The sequence below is a fragment of the Lathamus discolor genome, chromosome W (assembly GCF_037157495.1).
Source record: "Lathamus discolor isolate bLatDis1 chromosome W, bLatDis1.hap1, whole genome shotgun sequence".
Classification (NCBI taxonomy): Eukaryota; Metazoa; Chordata; class Aves; order Psittaciformes; family Psittacidae; genus Lathamus; species Lathamus discolor.
Window position 1 is genome coordinate 1,626,085 of NC_088908.1, and position 18,255 is coordinate 1,644,339.

Genomic DNA, 18,255 nt, shown 5'->3' on the forward strand with positions numbered 1-18,255 from the left:
CTATGACCCTTTCAAGAAACTTATGATCAGCAGTGAAAATTCATTTTGGCATTCCTACAGGTACATCGGTAATCTCCTGAAAACTTCCATCATGAATTTTCCGCCTTCAACGTAAATGCTTCTGCTTTTAAAGAGCAAAACCCTGCAGGGAATGGCAGTTATCGCAATACCACAGTTTCCTCAAGTAAGCTCAAAGTACCCTGAACCATTGCCAACATGCTGTTTATTTTAGTTCTGAAGAACAAAATGCAATGTGCAGTGTTCAATAAGCAATATATAAGAATGTGTTTAACTAACAGAAGGTAGGACTGCTCTCTGTGCTGTGAAATCCTGGTGGTGGAGATAGAATGCTGCTACAGTAATGAAGGAAGAAAAAACTAGAAAAGAGAAATCATATTATCTTAAAGTGTGGTGTTTTTTTTTAAACCTATACCATGTCTGTTAAGAAAAAGAGATCATAGAGATACTACAATTTTGCAATACTTTGCTATAAATGTAATGGAAATGCTTAATCAACTATCTAATAAGCGTGTTTTATTTTTCACAGCATCCTTTTCTTCAAATTTGTAGTGATGCCTAGTTTATGTAACTACTCCCTAATGCAGATGATCATCTGAAAATTGATTTGGATTTCTAAAACTTCTGTATTATCTCTGTGGAACAGGCTTTATTTTCTTTTTTTTTTTTTTTCCTTTTTTCTTTTTAATGAGGTTTCCAGTCAAAGAACAAACTCTCTTTTGCACTGTCAACCATCTAACCCACTTACACTTCTACATAAACATTTTTTATATGCACTAAGCATTCACTCACGTTAATTTTTTACCCGCAGAATAAGAAAAAGTCAAAGAATAAGGAATACTGTAAATAATGTGTCAACAATGTTTAGTCTTTTGAAGAAAAGAGTATATTTTTCTAAAGAAATAATATTCCGCCTTTCTAGCTAAACACTGTATTATTAGTGGACAGTGATGTATATAGAGTGATCACAAATTTCTAATGAGCTCTGAAAATGATACATTAAATGAAAAAAATTTGTTGTCCTCTGTCCTGTCCTGTAAATAGTGGTTAACATACCCAGCCGTTACCAAAAGCCTAAGCACCTACATGCTCCAAGCGTTCTTCAAGTTGATCTGACTGTCACCAAGTGTCGTGGTTTAAATTGCCAGAAACCTCTTCCAGAGAATCTTAAGAACAATCTGGTGAGAAACAAAAGGCCTAAGTTCATTCTGATAGTTTATAAAGTGCTACTAAACGCACGTGAAATGATGTAGCCAAAAAAGTTATGGGGAGAACATTTATTTTTGTATAAGCATTCAAAAAGCTTGGGTTCTTATCTGAAATCTCTCTCCTACACAAATCTCGCAAACAACAGGATTTTGCAGTCTTTCCAGTACTTGCAATTTCTGAAATACGATGTGAAAAAATATGTTGAACGTAGCTTCTCTGCCTGGATTAGGAACTCCCAGGCAAGTTTGTTACTGTCTATCCTGTCACTTGTGAAGAGGTAGAAAGGCCATTCTCAGGGGAAAGGATCTATTGTCGCTAATACACAGTGTCTCTGTTTTTTTGCTAGAGTAATTAGATAATAATGAACCTTACTCCCAACTCAAGTATAATGTTTAACAGCTTTTTAAACAAGGACATTTGGCTTTTTCCTGCAGGGTAGCTTGTCATTCATTTTGTGGGCACTAAAAAGCTTTCACAAAAAATTCAACTAACCAAATTTTACTTAGAGTTTGTTTTTTTCTGAAAGTTTTAACTCACTGTTTATTTCTTTGACCTGGGTTCAGCTTTAGCAGTCATTTTTCTCCTTAGTAGCTGGTGCAGTGCTGTGTTTTCGAGTTTAGACTGAGAACAATGCTGATGTTAAACTAAAACACAAGAAGTTTCACCTCAACATGAGGAAGAACTTTATGTTGAGGGTGGAAGTCAGGATCCTGCGTGGGGGAAGCGCAACAGTAAGCAGGACTAGAACCCTAAACTTCCGGAGAGCTGACCAGCCTCTTCAAACACCTACTTAGTGGAACTGCTTTGGATAGGGCTCTAGAAGAGAAGGGAGTCCAAGAGAGCCATTCAGTATTTAAGCACCATTTCCTCCAAGCCCAAGACCAGTGTATCCCCACGATGAAGAAATCAGGCAAAGGGGGCAGGAGACCTGCATGGATGAGCAGGGAGCTCCTAGTGAATCTTAAGAAAAATTTAAGGGATGTGGAAAAAGGGACAGGCCAAGTGGGATGACTATAGGACTATCGTCAGGGTATGCAAGGCCCACCTGGCATTGAGTCTGGCAAAGGACATCGAGGACAAGAAGAAAGGCTTTTACAAGTATATCGGCACCAAAAGGAAGATTAGGGAAAATGTGGAGCCGGTGCTGAATCAGATGAGTGTCCTGGTAAGGGAAGGCACAGAGAAGGAGGAACCATAATGCCTTCTTCGCCTCAGTCTTTACTGATGAGGACAGCTCTCAGGAGTCCAAACCCTGGAGGTAAGAGAAGAAGGCCAGAGAAAGGAAGACTTCCCCCTGGTTGTAGAGGGCCGAGTTAGGATAGGCTAGACAAGACATAACACCCACAAATCCATGGACCGTGATGGGATACACCCACAGGTGCTGAGGGAGCTGGCAGATGTTGTTGCCCTGCCACTCTCCATCACCTTTGAAAAATCATAGAGAACGGGAGAGGTGCCCGATGACTGGAGGAAGGCCAGTGTTACTCCCATGTACAAAAAGGACAAGAAGGAGGACCTGGGGAAAAAGGAGGCCAGTCAGCCTCACCTCCATCCCTGGAAAGGTCATTCTGGAGGTCATCACCAAGCATGTAGAAGAGAAGAAGGTCATCAGGAGGAGTCAGCATGGATTCACGAAGGGGAAATCATGCTTGACCAATGTGATAGCCTTCAATGATGACATGGCAGGATGGGTCGACAAGGGGAGAGCAGTGGCTATAATCTACCTCGACTTCAGCAAGGCTTTTGACACCGTCTCCCATAACATCCTCGTAGGTAAACCGGGGAAATGTAGGTTAGGTGAGTGACAGAGAAGTGAGGTGGATCAACAAGTGGCTGAATGGCAGAGCTCAGAGGGTCGTGATGAGCAGAGTAGAATCCAGTTGGAGGCCTGTAGTCAGTGGCGTTCCCCAGGGATCAATACTGGGTCCGGTCTTATTCAACTTGCGTAGCAGTGACATGGATGAAGGGCTAGAGTGCACCCTCAGCAAGTTTTCTGATGATGTGAAGCTGGGAGCAGTGGCTGATACACCTGAAGGCTGTGGTCCCATTCAGCAGGACCTTGATAGGCTGGAGAATTGGGCAGAGAGAAACCTGATGAGGTTCAACAAGGGCAAGTGTAGGGTACTGCACCTGGGGAGGAAGAACCCCAAGTACCAGTACAGGCTGGGGGCTGACCTGCTAGAGAGCAGTTCAGCTGAGAAGGACCTGGCAATATTGTTAGATGATAGGTTGACTATGAGCCAGCAGTGTGCCCTTGAGACCAGGAGGGCCAAGAGTATCCCATGGGGCATCGGGAGGTGTGTGGCCAGCAGGTTGAGAGGGGTGACCCTCCCCCTCTGCTGGATCCTGGCAAGGCCACATCTAGAGTACTGTGTCCAGTTCTGTGCTCCTCAGTACAAGAAAGACAAGGAGCTACCGGAGAGGGTCCAGTGGAGGGCCACAAGGATGACCAGGGGTCTGGAGTGTCTCTTTATGAGGAGAGATTGCGGGAGCTGGGCCTGTTTAGTCTAGAGAAGAGGAGACTGAGAAGGGATCTCATTAATGCATATAAATATCTCAAAGGCAAGTGCCAGACTCTTTCCAGTGGTGTCCAGCGACAGGACGAGGAACAGTGGCCATAAACTAAAACACAAGAAGTTTCACCTCAACATGAGGAAGAACTTCTTTACGTTGAGGGTGGCAGAGCACTGGAGCGGGCTTCCCAGGTGGGTTATGGAGTCTCCATCTCTGGAGACATTTGGAACCCGCCTTGACACATTCCTGTGTAAACTGCTCTAGGTGGCCCTTTCTTGGGGGGGGGGGTGGGGGGGTGTGGGGGGGGGGTTTGTACTAGATGGTGTCCAAAGGTCCCTTCCAGCCCTAACAATTCTGTGATTCAAGACTGCTAGGGAAATGGATTCCATTTGACCAAATGGGGAAAACCATATTTTCCAACAGGTTGGCCAACCTGGTGAGAACTTTAAACTTCAATTGACAGGGGAGGGAGACAACGACCCTCAATCAAGCGAGGGAGTGGTGAAATGGGTTGGCAAGGAAAAGGTGCAGGGTGTTATGGAAAAGAGAGAGCTTGTAATCAGCAAAACAGGGCAGAAGGGGAGAAGCTCTGCTGGACGCAGTTCTTACAAACAAGGAAGCTTTTCTTGCAGTTCTTACAAAATTGGTTGGTAATGTGAAGGTTAGGGGGCAGCCGAGGTACTGAGTGCCTTCTGCTCCTGAGTCTTTACTGGTAAGGATTGCCTTCAGGAATCCCAGGCCCCTGAGACCAGGTGGAAAGCCTGCAGCAAGGAATAATTCTCCTCAATAGAGGAGGACCCAGTTAGGGAAACATTTGAACAAATCATAGAATCATAGAGTCATAGAATAGTTAGGGTTGGAAAGGACCTTCAGATCATCTAGTTCCAACCCCCCTGCCATGGGCAGGGACACCTCCCACTAAACCATGTCACCCAAGGCTCTGTCCAACCTGGCCTTGAACACCGCCAGGGATGGAGCATTCACAACTTCCTTGGGAAAGCCATTCCAGTGCCTCACCACCCTTACAGTAAAGAACTTCTTCCTTATATCCAATCTAAACTTCCACTGTTTCTTTTCTATTCAAAATCAGATATGCCAATACACTTTTCAGAAAATAGGCATTTATCCAACAGAAAATTTGGAAATTTTCATTGGAAAAATTGGGAAATCATGAAACAACTGTTATGTATGCAAAACCAGCCAACTTTGAAGTTTTTTACTTCATTTTCTTTCATGGGAAACTGGACATTTGTCTTGGTTTAAAAGCAAGAGTAGATGTTTTTATATTTTTATTACACTGGGATAAGTTTACCATAAAAGTAACTTTAAACAAAAGCTTTAATACATATAAAAAACACCAGTATTTCTTCTTCAAGCATGTACACAGTAGTCCAAGAGGGGTCTCATGAGAACAGAGTAGAGGGGCAGGATAACCTCCTTCAACCTGCTGGTTATGCTTCTTTTGATGCAGCCCCAGGACATGGCTTCAGCCTTGAGCACTGCCAGGGATGGAGCATTTACCACTTGGTTGGGCAACCTGTTCCAGTTCCTCACCACCCTCGCCGTAAAGAACTTCTTCCTTATATCTAACCTGAACTTCCCCTGTTTAAGTTTGAACCCATTACCCCTTGTCCTATCGCTCCAGTCCCTGATGAAGAGTGCCCCGCCTGCATGCCTGAAGGCTCCCTTCAGATACTAGAAGGCTGCTATGAGGTCTCCACTCAGCCTTCTCTTCTCCCAGATGAACAGCCCCAGCTTTCTCAGCCTGTCTTCATATGGGAGGTGCTTTAGTCCCCTTATAATCCTCATGGCCCTCCTCTGGACTTTCTCCAAGAGCTCCATGTCCTTCTTATGCTGGGACACCAGAACTGTACACAGTACTCCAACTGGGGTCTCATGAGAGCAGAGTAGAGGGGCAGGATCACCTCCTTCAACCTGCTGGTCATGCTTCTTTTTATGCAGCCCCAGGACATGGTTTTGGCCTTGCTGGCGACTAATTTCCCTCTCCTGCTTAACAGCAGGACGATATTTTCCTTCTGTTTCTTCTTGTGGTTTATGTACCTGAAGAACCCTTTCTTGCAGTTTTTGACATCTCTGGCCCATTTCAATTGGAGCGAGCGCACACTGAAGCCGGCTCATGTTTGGTTATCATCGACCAACACACCCAAGTCCTTCTCCACACGGCTGCTCTGAATCACTTCTCGGCCCAACCTGTAGCTGTGCCTGGTTTCCATTTGGACATTGAGCCATTGACTGTAACTCTTTGGATGTGGCCATCCAGCCAGTTTCTTATCCATCTAACAGCCCATATTTCTCCAATTTATCAGCAAGAATGTTGTGGAGGACCGCATCAAAGGCCTTATAGAAGTCCAGGTAGATGACATCCATAGCTCTTCCCTTGTCCGCTGATGCAGTCACTGCATCGTAGAAGGCCACTAGATTAGTCAGGCACGATTTGCCCTTGCTGAAGCCATGTTGGCTGTCTCTAATCACCTCCCTGTCATCCGTATGCCTCGACATATCTTCCAGGAGGATCTGCTCCATGATCTTAGCAGGCGCAGAGGTGAGGCTGACTAGTGGGTAGTTCCCAGGGTCCTCCTGACTGCTATGCCTTTTAAAATATAATGTAGAATGACTTGGCAACTATATCAGCCAATTCCCTCAGGACCCTGGCATGAATCTCATTGGGTCCCATGGACCTGTGTATGCTTGGGTTCCTCAGGTGGTCTCGAACCTGCTCTTCTCCTATGATGGGAGGAACTCCATTCTCCCAGTCCCCCCTGCCTTGAGGTTCAGGGGCCTGAGAGATGTGGAAGAGAGATTTCCAGTGTCAGGACGATTGACGTGCCCCAGGAGGATCAGAGCCAGCAAGTGTGATGCTTCCTGTAGTCAAAGTAAGGATGCAAATGCTTCATCAACATCCTCCCCTGCATCAGGCGGCCTGTAGTAAACACCAACCACAAGGTTTCCTTTGTTGGCTGTTCCCTTATTTTTATCCATAAGCTCTCAACCTGTTCATTGCTGTTTTTCAATGGCAGCTCTCTGCAGTCAATCCATCTTTTTACACAGACGCCCACCACCCCCCCCCCCAGGCTCCTTCATTGCCTGTCCCTTTTGAATGGTTTATAGTCCTCAATCGCAGCACTCCAGGCGTGCAGTTTGTCCCACCACATTTCAGCAATAGCGATTAGATCATAGCTTTCCAGCTGCACAATGGCTTCCAAGCCCTCCTGTTTGTTACCCATGCTGCGTACATTGTTTTAAGCCCACTTTAGTGGTCTTATTGACCATGTAATCTTTTTAGAGGAACATGCCCTAATTTCTTTGTGGCATTTCTTAGGCATTTCCCTGTTGATTCCCAAATCCATCAGCAGCCCTTGGCTCTTGCTTGGTGCTCAAAACTCCATCCCCTTTCCCCACTAAATCTAGTTTTAAGCCCTCCTTATAAGTCGGGCCATCTTTTTGGCAAAGACACTCTTGCCCCATTTGGTCCAGTGAATCCCGTCGCCTCCCAACAGACCTGGCTTCTCAGACAATCACAGAATCCTAGAATCCCAGGTTGGGAGGGACCTCAAGTATCATCTGGTCCAACCATTCTAGGCAAAGCATGATCTAGACTAGATGTCCCAGCATGCTACCCAGCCGAATCTTAAAAGTGTCCCGTGTTGAGGAATCCGCCATTTCCCTGGGGATGCTATTCCAGTGGCTGATTGTTCTCATTGTGAAAAATTATCCTCTAGTGTCCAACCGGAATCTCCACAGGAGTAACTTGTACCCATTACCTCTTGTCTTTTCCATGTGATACCCTGTAAAAAGTCAATCTCTGCCTTCTGTTTATCCCCCCTTTAAATACTGGTGATAATGTCTCCCCTCAGCCTTCTTTTCTCCAGGCTGAACAAACCCTCTTCTCTCAGCCTTTCCTCATGCTGCAGGCTTCCCAGTCCTTTGCTCATCTTTATAGCCCTTCTCTGGACCCTCCCCAGCCTGTCCACATCTTTTTTCCATAGTGGTGACTCAAACTGAACACATTACTCCAGGTGTGGCGTGACAAGTGCTGAGTAGAGTTGGATAATGACATCTTTATCTCTGCTGGTGATGCCCTTGTTGATGTAACCCAGCATCCTGTTGGCACTCTTTGCCACAGCAACAGCATACTGTTCACTCATATTGAGCTTGTTGTCCACCAGGACCCTCAGGTCTGTTTCCACAGAGCTGCTGCCCAGCCATGTAGCCAGCTGTGCTGCAGTCTTTTATTGTGTTTTCCCAGGTGCAAGACCTTATGCTTGTCCTTGTTGAACTTCATAAAGTTCTTGTTAGCCCACTCTTCCAGCCTATCCAGGTCATCCTGCAGGGTGGCTCTCCCTTCGAAAGCATCTACTTCCCCACTCAGTGTGGTATCATCAGCAAACTTGGTCAGGATCCATTTGAGCCCATCTTCCAGATCATTTATGAAGATATTAAACAGCGTTGGGTCAAATATTGATCCCCGGGGGGACCCCACTAGTGACAGGTCGCCAGTCAGAACAGGAGCTATTTGCCACCACCCTCTGGATGCAGCCTGTCAGCTAGTTCCCCACCACTTGTCTATACCGTAACGCATCAGATTCTCTAGGAGGAGGCTGTGGGAAACTGTATTGAAAGCCTTAGAGAAATCCAGGGAGACAGTGTCCACCACTCCCTCACATCAACCGAGTAGGTTACTTTATCATAGGAGGTGATCAGGTCTGTCAAGCATGATTTGCCCCTGGTGAATTCATGCTGGCTTTTCCCAGTCACGTGCTTCAGTTGACTTGAGAGAGCCCCCAGGAGGATTCGTTCCATAACCTTCCTGGGGAGTGAAGAAAGACTGATGAGACTATAATTTCCTGGATCCTACTTTGAGATCCAATTTCGAGATCCTCATTCTTGAAGATAGGGGTGACGTTAAGCCTTCTGGGACGTCCCCCAATCTCCATGACTTCTCAAAGGTTTGGCACATCTAACACTTGCATGAGGAAGCAGTCTTCTATGCATTCCAGGAACTTGATGGATGACATAGAATAGAGTCATAGAACAGTTAGGTTTGGAAAGGACCTTAAGATCATCTAGTTGCAACCCCCCTGCCATGGGCAGGGACAACACACACTAAACCATGTCACCCAAGACTCCGTCCAACTTGGCCTTGAACACTGCCAGGGATGGAGCATTCACAACTTCCTTGGGCAACTCATTCCAGTGCTTCACCACCCTCACGGTAAAGAACTTCTTCTTTATATCTAACCTAAACTTCCCCTGTTTAAGTTTGAACCCATGTGAGCTGCTTTATTGTTCTTCCAACAAATGTCTGGGTAGTTGATGTCACCCATAAGAACCATGTTCTGTTGACCCGAAGCTTGCTTAAGTGACCCAATTATTGCTTTGTTGGCCTTACTCTCTTGGTTTGGAGGTCCGTAGAAGAGGGCTACTGTATGATCCCCCTCAGAGATGACCCCTCTGATCTTGACCCAGAGGCATTTGATAGGGCTTCCACAATCGCCCTAGTTGACTTCTATTCATTCGAGGTTGTCCTAGAGTGTGACTCCTCCTCCTCTTCTACCCTGCCTGTCTTTACAAAACGGCCCATAGCCATCCATTGCGATCCTCCAGTCATGTGAGTTGTCCCACTATGTTTCAGCTATTCCAATAGCTTTCTGATTGGGTGCAGAGCTCCAGTTCCTCCTGTTTGTTCCCCAGGCTGCATGCATTGGTATACATGCTCTTGAGGTGGTTGGTCTTCTGATTCTCATCTTGGAAGCAGCTAAGGAACGTTTGTCACTGCTCTGGTTGGTCTGGCTTATTCCCCAGATGGTTGCCATGGCGTGAGCATGGACACTTTGGACCCTGCTCCCCAAGTCCTCCAGTTTAAAGACTGCCTCACCAAGTTGGCCAGCCTGCTGCCAAGGATTCCCTTGCTGCTTCTAGAAAGGCGGATACCATGCCTCCCTAACAGGCTACCACCATCAAAGAATGTCCCATTGTCATAAAAGCCAAAATCCTCATGATGGCACCAGCCGCAAAGCCAGTAGTTGATTTGCAATATATGCCCATTTCTGGCTGCACTCCTTCCTCTAACTGTTAAAATGGAGGAGAAGATAACTTGGGCAGCAATATTTTTCACTTGCATCCCCAGGGCTTTATAGTCTTCCTTGATTTTGACCAGGTTCTGGCATGCCATGTCATTCGTGCCCACATGAAAGAGTAGCAGTAGATAGTAGACTCTACTCTTTACAAGTTGTGGCCCCCTCTCAGGTAGATCCATGAGCATAGAAACCAAACCCTTCAGTATGGCACCAGCTACAGAACCAGGCATTTACCTGTTCAATTCACCTACTCCTTCCTTGACTGCTTCCTCTGACTGGGAGGATAGAGGAGATTCCAGCCTGTGCTCCTGATCCTTTTAACATTGGTTCAAGGGACATATAGTCTCTTTTGATGCTTCTAAGTTGCCTCATTATAGTATCACTAGAACCTACTTGGAATAGTAGGAGCAAATGATAATCTGCAGGATCTAGGGAGGGTGCTACAGACTTTGTGCCCAGACTGCTCGGGGCATGACTGAATTTGGTGCCAACTACTGGAGTCAGACCAGAGTTGCAGACATCCCTGGCCTGTGGTGTCAGCTACTGGAGCGAGTGGGAGTCTTTAACCTCTAGTCACTGTGGTGGGAACAGTGTGTCTCCCAAAAAACAGTTACTGGGCAGGCAGACTGGTGTGAGTGAGGTGAGCAAGGGGCTCAGTGTAGGCAGCTGGAGGAGGACCGTGGGTCACAGTCTGTGTGGCTGGTGCTGGCTGCTGGAGGAAGGCAAGTGTCTGTATCTTCCCCAAACCTGGTGTACATTACATTGGGGTGTGCATGTGTGTTCACTATCAAATTTCAAGCTGGACTAGATCGCAAGTAGCAGGGACCTCGGGTCTGGGCCAGGGTATCAGGCAGGCAAGGGTCTCTGCTGGTATGCCCAGGAGGACTTGCAAATGTGGAGTGCCCGGGGGGCAAGAGTGTGTGTTTGCTAGTGAGCATCAGTCTGGACTAGCCAGTGAGTAGGGGACCCATGAAGTGCCTAGGAAGGCCAGTGATCTCAACCCTTGAGCCTCTCTCATCTCTCTCTCACCTGTTTCTGATGTCTCACTCACCTCTTTCATCTATCTCTGATCTCTTTCATCTCCATAGTCTCTGTTGTCTCTCTCACCTCTTTTCTTGCCTCTCATCTGTTTTCTTTCTTGTCTCTCTCTCCTCTCTCCATTCTTTTATATTGGGTTTATGTGGCAAGGTTTTAGTAGTGGTGGGGCTGCAGGGATGGCCTCTGTGAGAAAAATCAGGAGCTGCCCCCATGTCGGACAGAGTCAGTTCCAGCCAGCCCCAAGACGGACCCACTGCTGGCCAAAGCTGAGCCAATCCGTGACACTGCTAGCACATATTTAAGAAAGGGTAAGAACATTTTGCAGCAGATATGAGAGAAGATTGAGAATATGTGAGAGAAACAACTGTGCAGACACCAAGGTCGGTGATGAAGAGGGGGAGGAGATTCCCCTGCAGCCTATGGTAAAGACCATGGTGAAGCAGGCAGTAACCCTGCAGATCATGAAAGACAATGTCGGAGCAGATATCCACGCTGCAGCCTTTGGAGGACCCCACATTGGAACAGGCTTGTGGCAGGAATGGTGGCACGTGGGGAACTCATGCTGACACGCTCTGTTCCTTGTGGACCATATCCAATGGAATTAACCCATGCTGGAACAGTTATTGAACTGCAGCCCATGGGAAGGACCCATGCTTGATCAGGGGATCAGTGTGAGGAGGGAGAAGAAGCAGGGATGAAGTGTTATGAACTAACTGCAACCCCCATTCCCCATCCCCTCTGCACTGCTCAGTAGCAGAGCAGGTAGAAGAGTTGGGGGTGGTCTGACTTCAGGCTCATGGCCATAGTCTATTCACAGCTGTCTGGTAGAATAGAGACAGTATGTGAAAGAACCCTTTTTTATCTTAAAATTAATAAAAACTTAGAATTTGCAGTGACAAAGGCATATTCTATAGAGAAATATATTCTTAAAACTTCTAGAGACTTTCCTAAATGCAGTGAAATATCCACTCTCCTTTTCTTTACACACAATGCTTACATCAGCTCCAGCACACTTTCCTATTCAACAGGATTAAGGAAAGATGACACACACTATGTTTACATCCTTCCAAATCATTCCCAAAATTTCATGTGAGGTACAAAAAAAATTTCCACATAAAACAAAACAATGAAACAAAGCAAAACACAACACAGTCTTGTGAGATGATATCTGGTTTGAACTTACTAGGAATAGGTCTAAGGACATCAGGAATGAGAATCTCCACCAAAGCCTGGTACATCACATGGTCACAATTACCCATCCATTTCAGAATAGCCTCATATTTGCACAGAATAATCAGCTTTCCTTTTGGAAGTCGATTTTCTATTTCACTCAGATTGCTGGTGTGAATAAATGCAACAAATGAAAATGCATGATAAGAAAGGTACAATGGACTTTGAAATTGATTATTTAAAAAAAACTTAAAAAATGTCTCTGCTACGTCCAACTGAAATTCAAACTTCTTCATATGAAACTGGGGAAAAATGGCCTCCAAAGTTCTGCTCCAGTCCATAAATTATGCAGAGGTATAATAAAAAAGTCCCTTGCAATTTAAATGAACCGGACAGTATCTTGTGAAAAGATACTTTGATTTTAGTTCTCCAAGCAAAGTAAAAAATATATGTATACACAACCATTTCAAGGCTGCAGTTTGACATATACTGACAGGCTATATGTCAAATAGTAGACAACATAATTTAACCTGAAAAACTAGTGATATCAAAAAAGGTTCTTAGCCTTAGTAAAACTAAGAATTTCTTTGATTTGACTCCTGCTGTTTTATTATGATGGTGAACAGTAAACAAAAAGAGACATTTACTGACCTCAATTCAATAATAGCTGCATCGCCAGCTGGAGCAGCAGGAGAATAGCGCCAGAAAGTCTGCCACAACTTTTCTATCAGACTAAACTGAAGATTCACAACAACATCCACTATTGCCTAAAAAAATATAAAACAAGTGCAGATAATTTTCTACCTCAACCCCCTCCTCTCAAACCCTTCACAGGGCTATAGCTCCCCCCTGGTCATTTTGCAGAAAAAATAGCAAAAGGTATGCTTATGAATAAACATATAACAACCTTTTCAATAATTTTTTATCAACAAATTTGCCAACTGTCCATACTAGTGTGTACAGAGACTCAGATCAGGCCACATGCAAATACAACGAAGCCTCCAGAAAAGAGCCTAAGCAGATATATCAGGTGAATTCACCTAACCAGAACTTTCAACACTATTAAAAACACAAAGGAAACTTGCTTTTTCATGAATTTTGCCACTTCACTACATGTTTTAAAACACCTTCAGCAATAATTTAAAAACACTTTATTCACTATGAAATGTATCCATAAGTAAGTTCTTAAACAACCTGCTTCTTTAAAACTTGAAGGAAAAAGTGAGCTTATTTTTAATAGCAACATTAGAACTAAGAATTTAATCTGATTTCAACTCCTATAAACAGAAGCGAAACTCTCTCTATATTTTATCTAAAGTTTAATTTATCTAAAATTCTTAAATATATTCCAGTATTGTTATTCTATTACATATTATTTTCTTTCTTCTATAAAGAGAGAAATTCTAGAGGTGCCTTTTTGTAAACGTTTTTTTCTGAGGGAATAAGCAAAATATTTGAGGAGCACATCAGATACAAGTGGAATAGCTGTAATGTGTTTTGTGTTAGTCATCCTGCTGTACTTAATCTCAGTTGAAGACATGAATTTTCAAAGAATGATTTATGTGAAATTCCTCTTTCCTCTTACCTCACAGTGCTCTCGATAAAGACTTTGCAGTGATTTTATGTCCTCAAGGGTAGTACCATCTGGTAGAGAAGATATTTCAACTTCTCCAAACTCTGGAAGTACTCGAGATGCATCTGTTTCCGTGAGAACATAACAGAAGAAAGCAATTGTGAATGGTGCCAACTACAGTTTGATTAGAAAACATTTAAGTATGATGTAAAGAAATGAAGTCTAAAAGGTCATAATGCCCAAAGAGGAATGTCTTTTATACATAATATATTTTAAAGTTGAAACAAAATTGTGAACAAACCAGATAGCTATTTTTTAAGCAATAGATTTTCAGTTATTCTTGACAGATAGCAGCAGCATTTTATTTGAAATTTACAAGACTTTCAACCATAGCTAACATTTGCTTTATTTCTCATAAATGTTTCCAAGAGATACACTGGGGGGGGGAGGGGGAGGGAGTGCACTGTCAACCAGGGGGACAGTAGAAGAGAAAATTCAAAAACATGCAAACTGTAGTCTAAGGTTCCCAATGATTTCTGTAACAGCAAGTTTAGGCCAAAAGATGTGGTGCTTCAAAATCCTAATAGATGAAACTAAGTGTAAAAATATTGCAATAACATATTTAATAAGCTTTTTTACATAAGTAAATTACTAAATTGCCACTTGCTTCTACATCTGAGAAATCAATATGCTTAGCTACATCAATGAATGTACAAAATGCACATTTTAAACACAAACCTTTGGTTTCTGTTTTTAACTATTCATCTCTTTCCATTTATAATGTTGCAGCACAAACTCAATACACCTTGATAATGGTCAACACAACTGCAGAGCAGAAATAAAATCCAAATTTATGTGCATATTCAAAAAAAAAAAAAAAAGGGAAGCCAGTGGAAATTGATGAACTTCTAGGGAAAGATTTTCACTATGCATTTCTGTATAAAATGCTTCACTGCAATTGCATTGCAATATATTTTAAATTTACAATGAAAGTAGATTTTGCACAGTTTTTCTTTTATATCTCTATGATGCATATTAAACAACAATCTAAGACGGCTCTTGAACCTTATTGGACAGACAAACGAGAGTTTAAATACTCATGTTATACAAACGAGAGTTTAAATACTCATGTTATCATTGCCACCAATTTTGATGATCTGATTGAGGATTTTTATAAAACTACCGTAGGTTTAGGGAAAGCTTCCGCTACTGCCAGGGAAGTAAGTCCTGCGGGAACTGAGATCGCCCCTGAGGATATTATTGTAACTAAAAGTGAAGCAGAGGACTTAGAATTAGATGGTCTATTTGATGAACACATTAATCCCTTTGCAAGGTATGTTTACATAAGATGTTTACATCTGGGATCCTGTAGAGATGGGAGTCAAAGCAGAGTGTCATTTTGCGGTACACCTTACACTTGAGAAGTGGAAGACCATTACAGAAGTGTTACAATACGGAACATATAGTTTCTATGAGTATCATTTTCTTTTGCTATCATTGAGAGTTTTGAACGGGGTAACATAACTAAAATAATTATTGTATTTATATGACTTGATGTTCAAGGCAATAATGGAGTTTATTTTATTTTTACAACAGTATAAAACATCATACCTAAAAATTGTTGATGATGTTGACTTTGGGCAATTATAGTTTGTTCAGCAGATGTGCCTGCCTGTTGACCACTTCCTGTGAAACCATCTGCAACTCCATCCACTTTCTGCACAGGCTTGTATCTACAAAATTATCAAATATAAAATTATTCTTTATGTTCACTTTTTTGTAAGTGCGACATCACACTCTGTTCTGCCTGATTTCTAAGTCTCGACATACAATTATGCTAGTTCACAAAAAAGAAAAAAAAATCAGAATAACTGTAGTAAGGAAAGGTAGATCACTGGCAATCCACTGACTGTAGAATGGAAAATATAACTCCATTTTTAAAATAGGAAAAATGTGTCCTGGTTTCAGCTGTAACAGTTTTTTTTTTTTCCTTCCTAGTAGCTGGTGCAGTGCTGTGTTTCAGATTTAACCTGAGAACAATGCTGATAACACATCGATGTTTTAGTTGCTGCTAAGCAGCGCTTACCCTGATCAAGGACTTTTCAGGCTCTCTTACTCTGCCAATGAGGAGGGGCACAAGAAGCCAGGAGGAAGCAGAGACAGGATACCTTAACCAAACTAGCCAAAGTTCCATGCCACAGCACATCATGCCCAGTATATAAAATCGGGGGAGTCACCCAGAAGACCCAGTTCACAGCTCAGATTGGGCTGAGTATCAGTCAGCGAGCGGTGAGCAATTGTATTGTGCATCATAGAATCACAGAATAGTTAGGTTTGGAAAGGACCTTAAGATCATCTAGTTGCAACCCCCTTGCCGTGGGCAGGGACACCACACACTAAACCATGTCACCCAAGACTCCGTCCAACTTAGCCTTGAACACTGCCAGGGATGGAGCATTCACAACTTCCTTGGGAAAGCCATTCCAGTGCTTCACCACCCTCACAGTAAAGAGCTTCTTCCTTATACCTAACCTGAACTTCCCCTGTTTAAGTTGGAACCCATAACCCCTTGTCCTATCGCTCCAGTCCCTGATGAATAGTCCCTCCCCAGCATCCTTGTAGGCTCCCTTCAGATACTGGAAGGCTGCTATGAAGTCTCCACACAGCCTTCTCTTCTCCAGGCTGAACAGCCCCCTCTTCTCCAGGCTGAACAGCCCCAACTTTCTCAGCCTGTCTTCATACAGGAGGTGCTCCAGTCTCCTGATCATACTCGTGGCCCTCCTCTGGACTTATTCCAACAGTTCCATGTCCTTTTTATGTTAAGGACACTAGAACTGTACACAGTACTCCAAGTGAGGTCTCATGAGAGCAGAGTAGAGGAGCAGGATCACCTCCTTTGACTTGCTGGTTATGCTTCTTTTGATGCAGCCCAGGATGTTTGGCTTTCTGGGCTGCAAGCACAAGGTTTATTGTATTTTTTCCCCTTTTCCCTTATAGTTTTATATTCTCTCTCTTTGTTATTTCCCTTATCATTATTATTAGTAGTAGCAGTTTTCTGTTGTACTTTAGTTATTGGACTGTTCTTACGTCAGTCCATGTGGTTTACATTCTTTAGATTCTCCTCCCCATCCCACCCAAGTGTGGGGGGGAAGGGGGGGGTAGGGAGAAAGTGGCTGCGTAGTTCTGAGTTGCTGTCTAGGCTTAAACCACAACAGTCCTTTTTAGTGCCCAACATGGGGCCTGAATGGTTGAGATAATAACAGATCTGACCAGAGTGTGTCAAAACATATTTCTGATAAGCATTCATTGTTATGGATTAGTAGTCACTTGTCACAATGACGATACCCAGAGGATCATGAAGAAGACATGAGAAAGCGGAACGGAAATCCTACCTCAGTTCTGGATGAATGGGTGTGTGAACTGCAAAGGAAAACAACGGTGAATGGGGATCCTCCCAAGAAAGCTGCTGCTCCAGGCTCTGGTGGGCAATGAAAGAACTGATTTTACTTCTACTCCTATGAAAAGGAATTCTACTCCTTTTGTACAAGAAGTAAGTGAAGAATCTTATGATCACTATTAGATGGGCCCTGCCTACAGCCAGGAAAGCAGGGACAATCAGGTTTAATGGACTGTGTGGATAAGATGGCCTGGCACATCAGTCCCACAGGAGTATAAGGCTCTAGTAGATACCGGTGCACAGTGTAGCCTAATGCCATCAAGTTATCAAGGGGTGGAATCCATTTGTATTTCTGGAGTGACAGGGGGATCCCAGCAGCTGACTGTATTGGAGGCTGAAATCATCCTGACTGGGAAGGAGTGGCAAAAGCACCCCACTGTGACTGGCCCAGAGTCTCCGTGCATTCTTGGCATAGACCCTCTAAGGTATTTCAATGACCCAAAAGGGTTCCGATGGACTTTTGGTATATCTGCCTTGGAGATGGAGGAAATGAAGCAGCTGTCCACCTTGCCTGGTCTCTCAGAGGACCCTTCTGTTGTGAGGCTGCTGAAAGTCGAACCTGTGCCTATGAAGGGGTTCGAGCTGCTTCAGAAGTGATTGGCACTGAAGCACAGCTCCTCCTGGCACCCCGGTTGCCAGTGCTGGGCTGTTTAAAGGCAGGGTCTCCTCTTCACATCACAAAAACCAGTGCTACATGGAGTAAGTGTTCCGCAGTGATTGTACAATGAGCTCGAATAGGAAATCCCAGTCGTCCAGGCATTCTAGAATTCATCATGGACTGACCAGAGGGCAAGGATTTTAGAATGTCACCAGAGGAGGAGGTGATGCGTGCTGAATAGGCCCCACCATATAATAAACTGTCAGAAAGTGAAAAGCAGTATGCCTTGTTTACTGATGGGTCCTGCCATGTTGTGGAAAAATGTTGGCGATGGAAGGCAGCTGTATGGAGTCCCCTGTAACAAGTTGCAGAAACTGCTGAAGGAGAAGGTGAATTGAGTCAGTTTGCAGAGGTGAAAGCCATTCAGCTGGCCTTGGACATTGCCGAATGAGAAAAATGGCCAGTACTTTATCTTTCTACTGACTCATGGATGGTGGCAAATGCCCTGTGGGGGTGGTTGCAGCAATGGAAGCAGAGCAACTGGCAATGCAGAGGTACTGTACAGGGGGATAGAGTTCCT

At 44.0% G+C, this 18,255-nt stretch overlaps 1 protein-coding gene across 5 annotated transcripts in view; it reads right to left on the reverse strand.

Annotated features, from left to right (window-relative positions):
- LOC136004334 (transcription factor RFX3-like) overlaps positions 1 to 18,255 on the reverse strand; it is a 141,719-nt gene that overhangs the window by 16,606 nt on the left and 106,858 nt on the right. For 4 of the 5 annotated variants that reach the window (XR_010608389.1, XM_065660761.1, XM_065660760.1 and 1 more), the window contains 4 exons: positions 15,232 to 15,353; positions 13,633 to 13,745; positions 12,699 to 12,814; positions 12,061 to 12,215 (listed from right to left, as the gene is read on the reverse strand). Coding sequence is in view for 4 of the 5 variants with exons in the window: in XM_065660761.1 (XP_065516833.1) it covers positions 12,061 to 12,215; positions 12,699 to 12,814; positions 13,633 to 13,745; positions 15,232 to 15,353 (506 nt within the window). In the remaining variant the exon portion in view is untranslated. Of the gene's footprint in view, positions 1 to 1,170; positions 1,197 to 12,060; positions 12,216 to 12,698; positions 12,815 to 13,632; positions 13,746 to 15,231; positions 15,354 to 18,255 lie in introns of those variants that run through there. The other variant, XM_065660763.1, reaches the window with a different exon arrangement.